This window comes from Rattus norvegicus, chromosome 1 (genome assembly GCF_036323735.1).
Source record: "Rattus norvegicus strain BN/NHsdMcwi chromosome 1, GRCr8, whole genome shotgun sequence".
NCBI lineage: Eukaryota > Metazoa > Chordata > Mammalia > Rodentia > Muridae > Rattus > Rattus norvegicus.
Genome location: NC_086019.1, coordinates 46,459,844 through 46,478,431, shown reverse-complemented (window position 1 = coordinate 46,478,431; position 18,588 = coordinate 46,459,844). Strand labels below are relative to the sequence as shown.

General features: G+C 45.3%; 1 protein-coding gene across 4 annotated transcripts in view; it reads right to left on the bottom strand.

The window, feature by feature from the left end:
- The window catches only part of Tiam2 (TIAM Rac1 associated GEF 2), a 201,320-nt gene that overhangs the window by 46,338 nt on the left and 136,394 nt on the right, over positions 1-18,588 (bottom strand). For all 4 annotated transcript variants that reach the window (XM_039099650.2, NM_001427474.1, NM_001427473.1 and 1 more), the window contains 2 exons: positions 16,886-16,978; positions 15,920-16,183 (listed from right to left, as the gene is read on the bottom strand). In XM_039099650.2, the coding sequence (XP_038955578.1) occupies positions 15,920-16,183; positions 16,886-16,978 (357 nt within the window). The remainder of the gene's footprint in view (positions 1-15,919; positions 16,184-16,885; positions 16,979-18,588) is intronic.

The following is an 18,588-nucleotide window of genomic DNA, read 5'->3' as shown; positions in this document are numbered from 1 at the left end:
GAGGCAGTCTGGATGGGGCCTGCCTGTGTAGGACAAGAGCACTGGCCCAAGCGAGAATGATCTATGATCCACCCCATGCATAAGCCTGAGCACAGTTCCTGCATTCAGAGAAAAGCAACTGTAAATGAAACTCCATGGAAAACCTCAAGATCACTATGCTCCAAACAAGAAATGAAAATTGTAGGACATTCAATGTCTTGAATTTTTTGAGAAATTAATGATTGAAGTCACAGGAGTATGAATATGTAAGTAACCCAGAATTCATGTGTTAGAAAGTTCACCACCACTGAAAGTGGCAGGAGATGGGATCTGATGAGGTCCTTGGGACATGGCATTAATGGGACTAGATCGTGATTCTCCGAGGTGTGTGCACTCCTCTTTCTGCCTTCTGCCTTCTGCCTTCTGCCTTCTGCCACGTGAAGATGCAGAAGTCAAGGCCACTGTAGAATCAATGGCTAAACCTAATGCCCTGATCTTGGACTTTAGTTTCCAGAACTATAAGCCAAAGCATTTCTGCTTAGAAATGACTCTGGAATCATACCTAGGAGCAGCACATATGGGCAAAGACAGTAGTCACAGCACTGGACAAGCTCTGCTTCACTGTTGGGATGAGAGTCATGTCACGCTCAGCAGGAAGGGCAAGGGCATGAAAATGGAAACTTTTGTTTGGTCCTGAAGACTCATACTACCAGTGAACAATTTCTCTCTCCCCACTTCCAAAGCATAGTGTAGTATGCTGATTGCAATACTGTCAGGCCCAAAGGCCTTCTTTCGATAATGTATTTCTACTATGCTGAAATGAAAAACACAGTAGTGCCTCCATGATCATAAAGGGCAATAGTCTGTCCTAATAACCCCATAAGGGGGGAAATGATCAAGATCAAGCTTTGTGTGGAAAGGCCAAGATCCCGGCAGTCTTGGAGAGTTTGTTGACATTTACTTAGTAATGGTGCTAATTCTTTGCTCAGTTCATTTGAGCCACTTACACAATGATTGATATTGACAAGTCTCTGGGCATGTTTCTAAAAACTTTCTAGATTAGGTTAATGGAGGTGGAGACTCTCGGTAAGTATGGCTGGCACTACACACTGGCTGAGGCTCTAGACTGTAGAAGAAAGGGGGGGTGAGCCAGCATTGATTTCTCTCTGCTGCCCAGCTGGGGGTGGAATCAGATGAGACGCCTCACACTCCAATACCATGGCTTCATTGACACGATCAACTAGATTACTTCCAACTGTAAGCTAAAGCAACTCCCTTCCTTAAGCTGCTTTTCCTGGTACTTTGTAGAGGGAATCTTTTGTGCAATGTGTGGAAGCCTTACCTGTTAATGAAAGGCTGTTGGCCTATGAGCATAGACAGGAAATAGGAATGGAGAAATCCTCTCTGCTATGGGACAGAGTTGTGTGTGAGGGATTTGCCCTGGAATGCTGAAGAAGATGGTTGCATGAAACTGAGGAGAGGTAATCAACCACATGTCAAGACTTAGAATAGAATAAATAGGTAATTAAGGTATGAGCTAGTTCGGGAACAAGGCAAAGCTATTGACTTAGGCTTTTACTCATGAAATATTAAGGCCCAGACATAATTTGGGGGAACAAAGAGGCTGGGAAATAAGGCTTATGGCTTACAGTATTTTGACATAGGAACAAGGAACTAACTAACACAATGAAAACCACCTGTAACGTGTGAGATTAGAGTACTGCAAGAGACCCATCAGCCATGTCTCCAGACAACACATAGTTAAAACCACAGCCACAGCCTTCAAAGTGTCACTTGGAGGACAGTGAAAGAACATAAGGGCTCTTAACTACTGGGCTACCTCTCCAGTCCCATCCTTGATGTTTTAATGTATCCTACTTTCCAACATTCCAACATTCAGTTGACACTTTGTGTGGACTGTGTCTTTTTTTTTTTTTTTTTTTTTTTTTTTTTTTTTTTATGTACAGCATCCTGCCTGCATATGTGACTGCAGGCCAGAAGAGGGCACCAGATCTCATTACAGATGGTTGTGAGCCACCATATGGTTGCTGGGAATTGAACTCAGGACCTCTGGAAGAGCAGTCAGTGCTCTTAACCGCTGAGCCATCTCTCCAGCCCTGGACTGTGTCTTAATTTGTACTGTTTTCTGGTTTCCCTGTATTTTCACTGCACAGTTCAATAGATAAAGGACTCAAAGAACGAAAGAGAACCTGAGAATTTTTATCCCATTCATTTCCTTCATTCCATGTAGCTTTTGCTTTTTTCTTAACTACAAATGCAATTTTAAGAACAGATCAATATTTGAGTAAATCAAAGCTGCCAGTTGAACAACAATGCTTTGTACATACACAATTAAGATTCCCCCAACCAGTTCTCCAAGCCATACCAATTATCATTCAGTTCCCCGTTAACCTCACATATGAAGTGGCAGCACAAAGAACACACTACACATGAAGTTCACCTGCAAACAATGCCGTGAAGCTGCCACAAACATGAATTTGAACTTGAAATCTGAGAGCTTTGAATAGCAGTAGTTATTTTTAGCTAATTTCAATTTCCCTAAGTTTTATTCATGGTTTGACTTTAAAGTGGAATGGCCTGTGGCATCTCTTACTAAGGGCATTTTGCGGTGTTCTATCATCAAGGCAAAATTACTCACTAATTGTCAGGAACAGAATGAAAATAAGACACTTAAATGAAATCATAAACAATAGAACTGACCCCTTTCAAGGTTAGGAGACCTGACCACCGAACCAAAAGATCATCATTTAATACCACACATTATCATTACATAAAAAAAGTCAATCTACTAGTCTGGCTGTGGCTTAAGAATCTCCCTCTCTCCGTGTGTGTGTGTGTGTGTGTGTGTGTGTGTGTGTGTGTGTGTGTGTGCATTGTTATATGTGTATAGGTGCTTATGTAGCTGAGGGTACACATGAGTGTGAAGGCCAGAAGTTAACTTCAGGTATCATTCTTCAGGATAATATCTACTTTGTTTTTGGAGAAGGAATCTCTCACTAGCCTGGAATTTTCCAAGTAGGCCAGGCTGGTTGACCAGTTAACTGCAGGAACTGACCTGCCTCTGTCTTCCTAGCACAGAGATTCCAAGCGTATAGCACTATGGCTAGTTGTTTGTTTGTTTAACATGGGTCCTAGAGATCAAAAAGTTGTCATGCTTGTATGGTAAGCACTTTACCAACTAAACCTTCTGCAGGCCTTCCATTTGAAAACTCATTACTATTCTGCGTTGAAGACATTCAAAGCAGCCATGTTGTAAAGCTTGCAGAGAAATCGATTCTATTGTTACATACATACCATGCCAGAAAAATGTAAACTTCATAAAGCTCCAAAGTCCACTGAACCCGAGGTCACAATGCAGCGGGTGATACGACTGTCAGTGCAGCAAGCGCTGGTGATGCGCAGGCTGCCACGGTCTGAGCCAACTGTCTAGTGACAAATCTCCTGAGAGTCATAGGAGAAGTGAGGCCAATGTGTCCAGGGTGGCGACGGCAGCTGGCGACCACCATGCCCAGTACAACACCCAGGCATCCTTAGGACAACAGAGAAAGCTGAGGAGGAAGCCACTTTCCCTCACAGGACATCCTTGTCCTCCAGGAGGGCTATGACTGTGACTTAGGAATTGTGCTTAGTTAGCCCAAGCCCAAAGAAAAGGGGAGTGGGAAATGAAGGAAACATTCCCAAAGTATACTTGATCCCACCAGGCAGTGAAACCCACTGAAAAAGGAGCCAAGTGACAATTACATCCGGAGGTATATGACAGACAGACAGCATGTATTCCAGCCACTCAGAGATTCACTCTCCCTTCCCTCTTTCCCTCCCTCCCGCTATCTCCCAGCTGGGGTTTGTGGAGCCCAGAGTAGCTGTGATTAAAGGTCTGGGGCATGCCTACTTTATATGGTGCTAGGGATTGAAGAAGGGTGTTAGGTATGATGGGCAAGCACTCTACCGACTCAGCTAGATTTCCAGACCTATCTCAATAAAATAGATTTTTAAGTTCAAGGTTTTTGAAACCAGTGATTTGGAGTTTTATCAAAAGATCCTAGCCAAAAAATAAAAAATAAAAAAAGGGAAAGAAGCCTAACAAAAAAATATGCAGAAGACGGAGCGGTGCTGGGGAGAGGGAGACAACGAACGCCCGCTACAGCAAGAGCTACTTTGCTGCATAAAACAGGGTAAAATGGAGTATTATTCTGCCATGAAGAGTAGTGAAAGGCTGATTAACGCTCGAATATAAGTTAACGTAGAAAACGCTGCACTAGGGAGGAGAGAGTAAACATGACAGGCAACTGAAGAGATCAGGCATGGCAGGCTATACCCTGAGTGACTCCATTTACACAACATGACTTCCTGGAAGGGAGGATGGCGCCCAGGGGGCTCAGGGCTACTTTTCTGAGGTGACACAAATGAGGAAATAAGAGATGGAGGATGCAGCCACACAATTTCACGAAGGGCAGAAAGATCATGGAAGGGTACGCTTTAAAGTAAAACCACACAGTGTGTGAACCATGTGACGTATTTTCAGAGGAGGGTTACAGACCAGTGCAGGTCCATACAGGAAACAGATCGGGACTGACAATGCAACTCTACTGTAAGGGAATTCTAAGAACGAGTCTCAGGAAACATGGCCACATCTTTACAGGGTTAGTGAGGACCACTACGAACCCTCGAAACAGCACAAGAAAAAATATTCTGGAACCATCACTGTGAACAATGGGATCCCCAACAACTCACAGCCAAGGGGAGAAAAACCCCAAACACCACCAGGTAGGTGGCTCCTAACTGACGCCCTTAGTTCCAGATAAAATTGGGCTATGACAGCAAGAGCTGTCTTGTCCCCCCGCTCTGTATCTGCTACACGATACGGCAAATTAAAACTGAGCTTTAAAAACAAAAAAGAGGGGCTCGAGACCCCATATGAACAACAATGCCAACCAACCAGAGCTTCCAGGGACTAAGCCACTACCCAAAGACTATACATGGACTGACCCTGGGCTCCAACCTCATAGGTAGCAATGAATATCCTAGTAAGGGCACCAGTGGAAGGGGAAGCCCTTGGCCCTGCCAAGACTGAACCCCCAGTGAACGTGATTGTTGGGGGGAAGGCGGTAATGGGGGGAGGATGGGGAAGGGAACACCCATATAGAAGGGGGGGAGGAGGGCTTAGGGGGATGTTTGCTTGGAAACCGGGAAAGGTAATAACAATTGAAATGTAAATAAGAAATAACAAATTTAATAAAGATGGAGAAAAGGGGAAAAAAGGAAAACAAAAAACAAAAAAGGCTGGACTTTGTGTTATATCTACTATAAAAGTTGTGAAAAATGCAAGCACTTCTCACCCAGACGGAGAACAGCTCAACGGTATCCTCTAAGTCTGACTGTGACCTTGTTCAAGTTACCAGTGGCATCATGTGCCTGTGCCTTGATTTACCCAGAGTAAGATAATAACATGTCTCTGCTCCACCAGACTGAACAGAGGATAATTAGAGCCCCTGGGGCCCCCGTGTGAACTTTGCATGGAGACAGCCTGCTATTACCACAGTCTTAACCCACACCTCTCCCAGCAGCCAGGACCTGGCTCTATTTAAAGAGGTAATGGGATTTGCTACAAAACTAAAAATACTAATGCTTTGCTTTTTTGACTTTGTAAACTTTTACAAGACATGGGCATTGTGATAGAAGTTAAATTGTTATTACTTCCCCTCCCGTCGTAAGTGAACATTAGAGCAAAAAGACAAGCCCTAATTGGCTTCCCCAAGCCTCATCTTAAGAGAGATGAGACAGGAAATAGAAGGCTGTACCCAAGGTCACATATAGCAAGGCCAGGGACTAGAACCAAGTGTCCTTGCTCCGGACCCATAGCCTTTCATAAATGCTGTTGCCAGCAATTTAACATGCTCATCATGCTAATAGGAAACACATGCTCAAAACTGACCTACCCTTCTAGGTGTGGTTTGGGGTTTGTCTATGATAAGGCAGAAATGGTGGAGCAGACATGAGAAGCAGTCAGTCCAGACAGCATTGGCTCCCAGGATAGCTGCTGGCAGAGTCATGACCTGGCCATCTGGCTCTCTGCCAAGCACAGCCATAAGCCAGCCTGGAGTCCCTAGTGTGGGCATGCAATTAACTGGAGGTGCTCTGAGGTCAGCTCCTCACTATTTCATCACACTGGATTGACAAATCTGAAAGGCTTGGTGTGTGTTCCAAGGACTCTCTTTTGGTAACCACCCCTGATAAGCCGCTCGCATCAATAATGCCTTAACTTTATGTTAACAAAGTCCTTTTAACATTCACTTCTGCTTTCTGGGGTACACACACACACACACACACACACACACACACACACACACATATACACACATACACACAAACACACATACACACCCAGAGACACAAACAGACACACACAAATACACATACACACATACACACACACAAACACACACACTCTCTCTTATACACACATACATACTCTCTCTCACACACACACACACTCTACCACATACACACATACACACACACAAATACACATACATATTTCTCTCTCACACACACACTATCACATACGCACACATATACACTATTTCTCTCTCACACATATACACTATCTTCTTTCACATGCACACACACTCTATCATATACACACATACATACACATACACACACTAACACATGTATACACTCTCACACACACACTATCACACACACCTACACACACATATTCTCTCACACACACAATCACACACCATATAACACAAATTAAAATTAAATTTTAAAAAGAGAGTCTTCTAACTCTTCCTGTCTCTCAATAGCTTACACACCATGGTGACTTTGCAATCACAGCACAGTCTACTGTGTCTTAAGCCTCTCGTCCCCCCACGTTCCCATTGCCAGGAGACTTTTGGACGTGGACACAAGACAACAAGCACACACACCACAATTCTCAAGGCTATAAACAGGGACTCCCATGGCAGGCAGGCAGACAGAATGCTCTGGGGGCTCCAAACACAGAGTCTGTGATCTCTCCCTGAAGCCTGCAGGCAGGTCCCTACTTCTCACAGAACACAATCCTTAAACAGAAGCAGGCGAGGCAAGGCAGTTTCTATAAACTCCCATTCCCACCCACCTAAAGAAACATAAGCAACCCTCTGTATTCACACCTCATCATTTAAACCTTGGTGCCTAAATGTTCAGTGGCCAAGCAAACCTGGTGACTGACATTCTGATATTCAGATCGAGATGCCCAAGTTCCTCATCTGAAGCCCCTTTTGCTTGTTATGTTTATAAAGTAAAAATGATGGAATTTAGGGACTAAAGAAGTGGTTCAGTCAGTAAACTGCTGGCCACAAGCATGAGGACCCAAGTTCGGATTCCCCAGCACCTACATCGAAGCTGGATGGAGGTTTGTGCTGCTATAATCCCAGAGTGGGATTGGGGGTAGGAGGGACAGGAGAGGTGAGTCCCTAAGCCAATCACTCTAGCTGAATCAGCAAGATGCAAATTTAGGGAGAGATTTTGCCTCGAAAGACAAGGTGAAGAGTGAGCAGGGAAGACATCTATCATGTGTGCAAACGCTCAAATGAACACACGTACACATTCATTCCATACACGCAACACATGATAAACTTAACAAATGCTCAAAGAACTGTGCTAACTCTGCTATACAAATGTGCCCGGACATCAAAAAGTCTGACCTGCCTATTACTTAACAGAAACATGGAAGTCCAAATTAGACACACTGATGGCAGCTGGAGAGTGAGGTTTGCTGGAAGAAAGGGTAAACAACCCGGGCCAGCCGGCAATTAGCAGCTCATGAGATGAGAGTATCCCTGGGAACTCCAGTTTCCAGAGCCAGCTTTGGAAGTCCAGGGGCAGGTACCCTACTCCTCCAGAAACTTTGCTGGAGTTCTTCTCCCTGCTCCAGGGTCAGCTGACCAGAGCTCTGGGCAATAGACTCACAACCACAATTTTCTAGGCCCGTTTCCAAATGAATTAACTCAAGGCTACCACCCAAGTCACAAAGGAGATGATCTGAACTGTGTCAGAGCTTCTGATAACAAATCCGAGATGCCAAGGACCAAGAGAAAAAGCAAAGATGAAAAATGGAATGGATTTACATAGGAGTAGACAATGCATAAATAATTATAGCTGAGCCGTGCTGCATCCAAAATCCATTTACAAAAGAGCATAACTGAACTGTCTGAAGGGAGAGGAACTGATGTGTTGTAATTACATCTCCAAAGCTTACTGCTTATCCTCCTCACCCAACCCCCACCAACAATTAAATAGAGGAAAGAGTTTCTTTCATCGTAAAGCTCAGATTACAGTCCATTACTGAGGAAAGTCAGGTTAAAAACCAGGAGGCAGGTGCTGATGCAGAAGCCATGGAGGAGTGCTGCTTACTGACTTGCTCCTCATAGCTTGCTCAGCCTGCTTTCTTATAGCAAACCTGGACTACCAGACTAAGGGTGACACCACCCACAGTGGTCTAGACCCTCCCACAGCAATCATCAATAGAGAAAATGTTCTACAGGCTGGCCCAGAGGCCAATCTTATGGGGGCATTGTCTCAGTTGAGCTTCTGCCTTCTCAGAAGACCCCAGCTTGTGTCAAGTTGACAAGAAAAACCAAGCAGGTCACCAGTGTCCTGCTTCATCCCTGATCTTGTTCCTCTTGCCCTTGCCTTGTCCCTCGTGCCTTGGCCATCTTCTGTTCCTTTGCATTTCTTACAATTTCTTACATTACGTTTACTTGTTCTCTGTTTCCATGGGCTTGAGACACAGCCAAACTCCCCGTGGGTAAGGATTTTTCATCCGCTCAGCTTGCTGTTTTGATTCCCACAGCTCCTCCAGCAGGCCCTATCACTCAGCAGACGTTCACTATGGTTAAATAAATACATGAAGGATTCCTTATGAAGAAGAAAAAGGGAGAATGAGTTGGGCATGGTAGCAAGCCCCTGTAATTCTAGGCCTATTTGGGGAGAGGCACAGAAGCAGAAACATCTCAAGTTCAAGGTCAGCCTAGACTATATAGCAAATCATTATCATTAAAAAAAAAACCCAAGTGCCACAAAGGGTGGTCTATTTTCCCGATGACATTGGTTTCTCAGCAGGGACTGTGGCTATCTGTCTACTGTGGTAGGAAGTCACGTGTCTCATTTCATGAACCTAACCAGAAGTTCCTGAATTCAAGACTAAGCACAGAGGTTTATTCCCCAATTTCAAGGCTCAAGTAAGAACCCCTCTGAGCCTAAGTATTTTCATCATGAATTTGAACTCACACAATACACAAAGCCAGGATCCCCTTCTTGACTACAAGTACAATGCTCTGCTCTTGAAATAAACCCTTGGGATGTATAGCAGGCATGTGTCTCCTTTGTATTCAACTAAGCAATCACTGGGTGACTATTCTTACATGTCCAATGATACATTGATGCTAAAAGAGACAGTGTGTCAGTTTTTCAACATTGTTACAATGTTACTGTTCTTGGGGTCAGCTGTACTTTTAAACAGTAAGTTGTGTGTGAGAATGATGGGAGTACTCTAGTTGTAGATAGTGAATATCTCCCACCACAGAATCACAAAAGCAGGACTGTACCTTAAACTTTGTCTGACTGCCATTAAACCCAGGGCTTGTTCCACGGAAACAAACTGACTCTCTTACAGCCTGGAGGTAAGACCTCCATCCAGGAGAGTAAGGTGAGCTTCCCCTGGAGATACGGTCTATTCCTTCGGTCACTGTTAGAAGTCACAAGCAGGCCTTGGCTCAGTTCTCCGACTCAGACTCTTCTGCCTCCCTAAGACAGTCCTCATGACACCAGTGGAGCTACTCAGGGATCTAAGACCACTTTTCTTATTTGAAAAACCTTAACCACAGAGTTACTCCCCTCTATCCCAATTCAGCTAGTTAGGGAATAGACATCTAACACTGACCATTTTTCTGATATAACCAAGAAAATGCAGACAGAAGGTTAAGGATGTGGCTTGGGTAACAGAGTACTTGCCTAACATGCATGAAGCCCTGGTTCTATCCCCAGCACCCCAACATCCAGGTGTGAATGTGCCCGTAATCCCCAAAACAGGAAAGTATCCCAGCATGCTCTGCAGTATATACACTTCAAGAGGAGAAAGAAACCAACAATAATCCCTGGAAGAAAAACTCAATGCTACAGACACAGCAAGAGAAACTTATCTATGTATTTAATGTACACAGTTTTATAATCTTTCTAAGTAGCACACTGCTAGTCAAGTATCAGCCTATTAATTCATAAAAGCCCTAGACCATTTTATAGTTTCTAAAACTAATCAGAGGTTAATTGACATTTTGGGGCATACAAAGTGAATACATGAGAGAACCCAGAACCAATTCTTGCACATAGGCTCCTCAGCTAATACCCATGCCTTTAACCACGGCGCCCACCGCTTCACGGGACTTAGCCATCACTCTCAGCCTCTTTTTAAAAAAGATGTATTTATTTATTTATTTATTTATTTATTTATTTATTTATTTATTTATTTCATGCATGTGAGTACACTGTCACTGTCGTCAGACACAGTAGATGAGGGGTGGATCCCATTACAGATGGTTATGAGCCACCATGTAGTTGCAAGGAATTGAACTCAGGACCTCTGGGAGAGAAACCAGTGCTCTTATCCATTGAGCCTTCTCTCCAGCCCCACTTTTAGCTTTTTACACTGTGAAATTTTATGGTATGCGCATGAATCACCAATCCAGAAAACTGATGATATTGACACCTGTGGAACTGTTGTGGGAGGGGGAACTCAGAAGATCGATGAGTGTTTCCCACAGAGCGCACAACCTGTATGCAGCACAGGTTGAACACGGGAGCTGTGAGAAGAGGCTCGCCAGTCCTGGATTCTGAGAATTTATTTATTTTATTGCCCCTCTCTCTAAACATCGAGAGCTCAAAGAGGTAAGCCTATCTATGGTGATTTAAGGAAAAGCAACCCCTCTACATTCTCGTTTACACTGGGTCCCCAGTGTGCAGCACAGGTTGGACAGACTTAGGAGGTGCTGTCTCATGGGAGGGAGCACTGCACGCAGGCTTTCAAAGTCGAAAGACTATCATGGAAACCGAACTGCCTTCCCTCATAAACAGGAAGTAATTTGGCTTGGCACAGTGGAGCTGGCTCTAGCATGGTGAACACATACGTTCCCAAAATCAAGCCACCCTGAAGAACAAACTTATAAGGCAGAGGTGAGTTCAAGGCCAACCTGGTCTACATAGTGAACTCCAGGATAGTCAGAGCTATATAATGAAGACCTTTCACCTTACACACACGCACACACACACACACACACACACACACACAGACATCTACGTGGTTTTTTGGTAACTTAAAACTCTCCACCACTCAGACACCAACTCAAAACAAGTGATTCAAAAGGGGTTCAAGGGCTGCACAAACACCTCTGGCCGTAGCTCCCGTTTGTGTCTGGAAAGTACTGGCTGTAAGCCCAAGTAGCAGGAACACTGACCTATTTCCCTCCTGCTAAATGAACCTCTGGCCCTCACAAGGCTGTAGTAACAGCTGCGGGTATGGAAAAAACATTAATGCCACAGGGAGTCTGGTGTTTACATAAAAACTTCGTTCACAAACTCTACACCCTGAGGAGACTTTCTAAAAGCTGCTGAGGTGGCTCAAAAGCCAGCAAACACTGGGAAATGGAATTCCATGCATAAATCACAAACACAGCATTTAACAGGGTCGGAGCACAAACAGCTTGGGTACGCCCAACTCCTTCAATGGTGGCCCTGTTGGGTCAAAAATAACACTGGTCTCTTTGGGAAACTCCAGTGATAAAATTAATTCTCTCTGTTAAAAAGTCTTTACTAGTATTTCCACTCAAGTCGAATATAACCTGTGGACATTTCCTCTCCCTGGTATGGATAACCATTACAGACATTCAAATGTGTAAGGCAGAAGTCAGACAGCCATTCATGTCTTAGGAGTCAAAGGCACTCCATTCTAACACCGTGGCCCTGTGGCTTCTGCTATGGGACCCAGAGTCATGAAAGTAAGGTGACACTTGGGGAGTCTCTTCTCAGCACCCTACATTAACAGGATCAGTGTGCCCTGGGCAGATCAAAGGAGCAAGGAAGGAGTGTTAACAATTATCAGTGGTTTCCAGAGCATTTTGTAGGATGATCATGTTGGGCCGGGGCTCAATCCTTAATTGAAGGACAGACACTGCCCAAGATACCAGCTGTATGTGACAAGAACATGACATCTCACTGGATCCTCAGAACCTTGGCTCAGGAGTTCCCCAGAAGAGAATCCCACTCATAGGAGGCCCTCCTCCTCTAGTCCTGAGATGGAGTGGATCAGTCACAGACCTGCTCCTGCCTGCAGGGGACACTCTCACACCAGAACCCAGGAGTCTGTCTACTTTAAGCTCAGGAGTTGAGTCTGAGACTCATTTCACTAAACGTTCTAATTGTCAAGGACTCTCAAATACGAGTATGATGCCTCTTTAGGAATAGCAGTCTACAACACCTCCTGGCTTCTTTGTGGCCCTCCTCACCCCCTGCTGTAACCGCATTTCTTCCAGTCAGACACACAACAATTTCTGTTATGACTGGAGGCAAATCGAGAGACCTGTGTAGATGTCTGGATGTTCAACTAAACCCAGAAGTAGACCAGAGCCAGATGCAGCCCTTCCCAGGGCCTTGCTCTTTAACCCCCAGCAGGAAGATGTCTGTATCCATTCCCTAAGATGGTGAAATACCCACCTGACAACCGCAGGCAACCACAGGCAGCTTTTGTCCTGCTCCACATGGGATCCATCCAAGTCCCCCCCCCCCCCTTTTTTTCCCCTTTTCTTTTCTTCTGAGCTGGGGACCCGAACCCAGGGCCTTGCGCTTGCTAGGCAAGCGCCCTACCATTGAGCTAAGTCCCCAACCCCCCAAGTCCCCTTTTTAAAAGGTCTGTCCTATCCTTCAGAAGCATCAGTAGGTGGAGACACAGGCTTTGTGAAATGGGTTGGGGCTTTCCTTACCTCCCTTCCTCCTTTCCAAGTACACAGCTCCTTCTGGCAATGTCCGTGGGTGGGGACATGTATGATTAAACACACTGAAGTGACCACTCCTAAGGACAGCCCAAAGCCCTATTAAAACCCCTTCTCCAGAGCTATTTTAAATGTTTATTTGCATAAATTTTAATTTTATAATAAGAGGACAGGATTACTTCTATTTCACAGTAACAGTAAATCAAAGTTCACTGTGGTTGATGTTGTTTATTTTGAAGCAGCGTCTTACGTATCCCACTCTGACCTGGAATTCAGCTTCTTGCCTCAGCCTTCCATGCATTTAGGTACCAGGTGGTGAAAGACACTGTACCTGGCTTTTAAACAAAGGAAGCTAATTAAAGAGGAAGCTGGGGCCAACAGGGAAGGGGAGCTAGGTCACCAGCTTAGAATCCTCACCATACCAGAGCTGGGGACATCATGAAAGTTCTCACAGAGGCAGAGTTTGAGCAGAGGACTGCCCACCAGAAGCTATTGGGAAAGTGACCCCATGAGCAGGAAAAAAGAGCAGACAGCCCACCAGTGGTGTGCGAAATGATTATGTGTGAACTTACGACCTATTTCCGGGGCCACTTGAATTCTGTGAACGCATCTCAGAATGGTCTCTGTAAGGGACTGGGAAGGGAGCTAGCATCCTCCGAGACCCAACCTCACCGCCTACACACGAGTACCTAATCCTCAAATCAAGATCTGACTCAGAACCTGTGTGACAGTCACACACCCATAGCACAAGCTCCTCATGTAAGCAAGACATTGTATCCAAATGAGAAACGTGGTCTGTCTTTTCTTTCAGTTTCTTACCCACTCACCACAGACTTTATTCCTACATTTAACCTTCAAAAGTTTCTGGGAGCACTCAGCTCTCTTCAGGCAGTACAATGCTTAAAAAGAAAAAAGAAAGCACTTTTGCAAAGTGTACGGGAAAGCAATCCATCTCGGCACACAAGCCAGGGACCAGGAGCTGGGGATTGGTCTTTTGCTATGTATTGTAATGCTAAATGCTGGCCCCTGAGGCCAATCTACAGAAGACCCAAGTAATGCTACGTAACCTTGCCCCGCCCCCATTATCCCTGATTGGTGAATAAAGATGCCTACAGCCTATAGTTGGGAAGATAGGCGGGGTTTTGGTTCCTGGGGTTGGAGGCAGAGACCACTAGGAGGAAAGGGAAGGAGGTGGGAAGGGGAAAAGACACTGTTGGACAGTTGAGTCATAAAAAACGCGGCCACGAGGGCTGACCAACTGGAGTTAAGAGCAGCCCCAATGAAACATGGCCACGTTATAACTTGGGGTTATTGATAGAGAAGCAGAGACCAGTAGCATAGATATCTGCCCAGCTCTAGTGCATTAAAGGCTTATTATAAATATAAAAGTTGTGTCTTTTATGCAGGAATTGAATGATCGAAGGTGAGGTAGTAACCCCCAACTGAGATTAAATACCTACAGCATCGCCATGGACCACAACATGATGCACCCTAGACCTGGGACCTAGGAGCCTGTACTCCAGCTGGGAGGGGCTAAATCTCAGCACGCTCTAGCTTAGCTGAGGAGGAAGGCCCGTGCAGGGCGGTGCCAGGAGACGTCTGCATTGACCACATGGCGGCAGATGAGTTTCCCACCCTCACGGCTCTGAGTTCTCCGCGCACACAGACACAGGATGCCCTCTGGATGACAGCAAGAATCTAACACTGTGAAAAGTGGCGGACAAGCACAAAGGTAAATCTGCATCTTTTGGTCATTCACTCCCTGGATTGGAAAGACATTACCGGCTGCAGTACTGCTTAGTGTGACAAAATGCAGAGGAATAACAGGTAGGGAATATCCCTCGAGGACAATCAATCCAACAATGGGTACATGACACGGGCCACCGGGGCTTAGAATAGCAGCCTAGGGTCAGCTGAATGAAGGTCCCAATGTCACCAATCATTAGTGACTCCATCCACTTTTCCATGCCAACAGTCAAACCTCATGATATATTAAATGGGAATAAAGTCCCAGAAAGGAGGAGGAAACCCCAGCTACCTTACTGGATCACAAACCTTACAATCTGGTGTGTAATTAACAGACAGCTTTATCATTAGATCCATCGCAGTGATCACGCTCACGAGTTTCACATTCATTTTGGGTCAGCACAGGGATATTTTTCTTACAAATCCATTAGGAGTGCAGGACAGTGTTCTCAGGATCAAGATCCATTTTATCTATGTTCCCAGGGAGCCTAACAGGGACTTCTCCATGGTCACAGAGGGAAGTGACAGGGACTCAGCTCGAGCCTCTGATTCAAATACAACAGCCAAGAGAGGTAGAAACCTAAGTTCAGCAAACCCGCCTTCATGTGACTCGTCAGACAGCTATTTCACTTGGAAGAAACTATACTGGCAGTCTTCAGCTGCCAGCCTTCACAGGATTTCAAAATCAGCCCATAAACTACATTCAGAGTTCACTGCTTCTTAAAGACCAGTCCTCCTGACAGCCAAAACCCATACCATCCAGGACCCAAGCAGAACACTGCAAAATGGATTCACCTTAGACCCCACCGACTAAAAACAAAGTCTTCCGACGCTGGCTAATGCTTGTAATTGATTACAGGCAATACTGGACACTGTGAATGGCTTTCAAAGAGCCTGTGTTTTCTTAAAGACTAGTTTGTGTCAAAAGATAGTTATTTTCACTTTTCTGGAAGGTTCTCTAATTGCTGAAATCCATGGGCTCTTGATAAATCTATCCCACTTGGCATCTGTGTTCTTGTCTCAGTAAGTGAGAAAACATTCACTGTACCACAGTAGCTCGTACCATCTGGGCTTGCCATCAAAGCTGCAGCCTAACAACATGGGCCAACGGACCAACAGGTCAAGGCCGACACGGAACACAGCCTTACCGTTTGTGGAGGTTTTTTTAAAGTTATCCAGGAATTCCTCCAGCAGTTGGCACTGGTTGGGAGAGGGCAGCAGACTTTTCTGGTCCCTGGAGAACAGGTCACTGTCTGAGCAGGAAGTACACAGGCTTGCTCTTGTGTCTGCAGGCCGGGCGACTAGAGTGAGTCCAACGCTCTTCTCAGAAAACAAAGCCTCCATCTGCTTGAGGTCAAGGTCAGACACTGCTTCCCCATTTAAGCTCCTGATTTCATTGCCCTTTCTCAGTCCTGAGAGCAAAGAAAGGGAAAAACAGGAAGAAAGTGGGGAGAGATTATGGAGATGAATTTTAAGATGAAAGCAGGCTGCAAATGCTGACCAGGTGGAAAACATAGCATTATGTAAGGTTTAAATGAAAGCCCAGCTCCAATTTGGTGTCAAGCAGATTGTTTTGAATGTGACACAATTTGGGGAACTGCTAATCAGCTGTTTTCTCTGAGTCTCTCTGTTTCACAGTTCTCTCCCTCCCTTTATCTGGACATCTATATGAATACTCCTCTCTCTCTCTCTCTCTCTCTCTCTCTCTCTCTCTCACACACACACACACACACACACACACACACACACCTGTATGAATACTCTCTTACCACACATACATACACATATCTGTATGAATATAACCTTTTACACACACCTGTATGAATACTTTCTTTATATACATATACATATATCTGTATGAATATTCTCTTTATATATATACATAATGCACACACACGCACACTCACATGCACATGCACACACACACACACACACACACATGCACATGTGTATTTTCAGGTCAATTCTCAAAAGCTCCCAGAGAAACCATCATCTGACAAAACCGCAAGCAACCCCATGAAGCAGAGCCTGCTGCAGTTAGAAACTCGGAGTGTGCAGACACAATGAGGCAGAACATCCCACAGTTACAAACACAGACACGGCACTGCACAGACCTCCTCCATACGCCAGGCTGTCAGGGAGAACATCGCTGATAAATATCCGGCTGAGATGCTGGTGCTCGTCCACCTGGGCTGTGACTGCAAACCCTGGGGGAGAAAATAACACCAGTGTAAGTTCACCTCCCTTCGTCTCTTCAGCCCCGACAGGGTGTGTCCATGAACATCCATGCTTGCAAATGCAAGCATGCTGAAAAAGTAAGTTTCAACTGTTTTGAAAGTAGCATCATTCAGCAAGCGTAGGGGAAAGAGGAATCCACCGAACCGGGGAGTTTAGACAAAGGAGTGTGCGACGTTACTCAACAGTTGCAACTGTACACATTCACAGCAGCCAAACACTGGGACACAGTGTAGTGCACACGGACGGTAGAGCATTACTCGGCCTTAGAAAAAAAATCTGGCACACTCTGTAATGGGATGAGTGCATGACATTAATGCTAAGTGAACTAAACTGGCACAAAAAGGCGAATATCAAAGGGTTCCCAAATTTGTCAGGACAAAGGGTATAATGTGTGCTTGTCAGAGAGCTGGGGAAGGGGCATAAGCCAGCATTGCATGGATAGCAAAGCGAAAGAGAGCCGGGAAGGGATGGTAAGGGTGACTCACGGACGGACATGAAGCTCCCTTGCTGCCACAGACTAAGGGTGTGGATAATTTACTTCTGTCTCACCACAGTTAAAATGATGCTTGATTTTTTTAAGTCAAGGCTAAAAGATACTCTGACTGGAGCAGAGTGAGGTGTTTTAAGATGGTTAAAGGCAGGGCTCCTAGACGCAGCGTGTGCTGCAAGGGCATTAGGGTCAGAGTTCAAATCCCTGGAATCCATGTGAAAAGCAGAGCCCTAGTCTATGAGCAGTCCTACAGGAGACTGAGGGGAGATGGTGTCTTCCCCCATGTCCTCTTTAAGCCTTAGGCAGTACCCGGCCAACCATGACAAAAAAACCCTACATTCATTCCCTCGGATGGCAAGAAGACTTGCTCTTGGCCGCTGTGGAACCAGCTTACAGCTGACCAACCCCAACCTGCAGTGGACAGAGGGATTCTCACTTAAACTAAGTGTTTGGGAGGCTGAGGCAGGAGGATCACTACGAGCTTTGAGGATATCCTGGGATCCCAGGCCAGTGTGGACTACAAAGTAAGACTCTACCTCAAAGTAAACTAACAACCCTGACCATGTGATCCACAAAAGGGTCCAGAAAACAAAATCTTAACACACCACAGTTTGAGCATATTATCAACTTGAAATGTTCTGAAATGAAGCAAATATCCCTGTTGTGCCAATGTCTGTGACATGACCAAAACAGCCTGGTTACTGACTTCTAGTGGGAAAGGCAGTCAAAGTCTGCAGTGCACTGTGAGGCATGAGCAAAGTCTACAAAGACCATGGAGCAGAGATTCGATAAAGACCGAGGGAAATAAGCGCCAAACACCAATGATGGCCTGTAACCGTTAAATTCAGATCAGAGGGAGAGAAAGCCGAAAGATCAGGCTTATTCCAGTTAGACTGCCCACGTGGTCTTAAAGGGCGGGTAAGATTCCTAGCCGGGGAGAAAGGTCTGGGAGGACAGCATTCCAGGTTGGTAAGACTTTAGCCATAAAGAAAGCAGTCTCATGGGGCTGGAGAGATGGCTCTGACGTTAAGATCACTGGCTGCCCTCCAGGTAGCACTCGGTCTGTTCCTACCATGTAAGTTGGGCAGC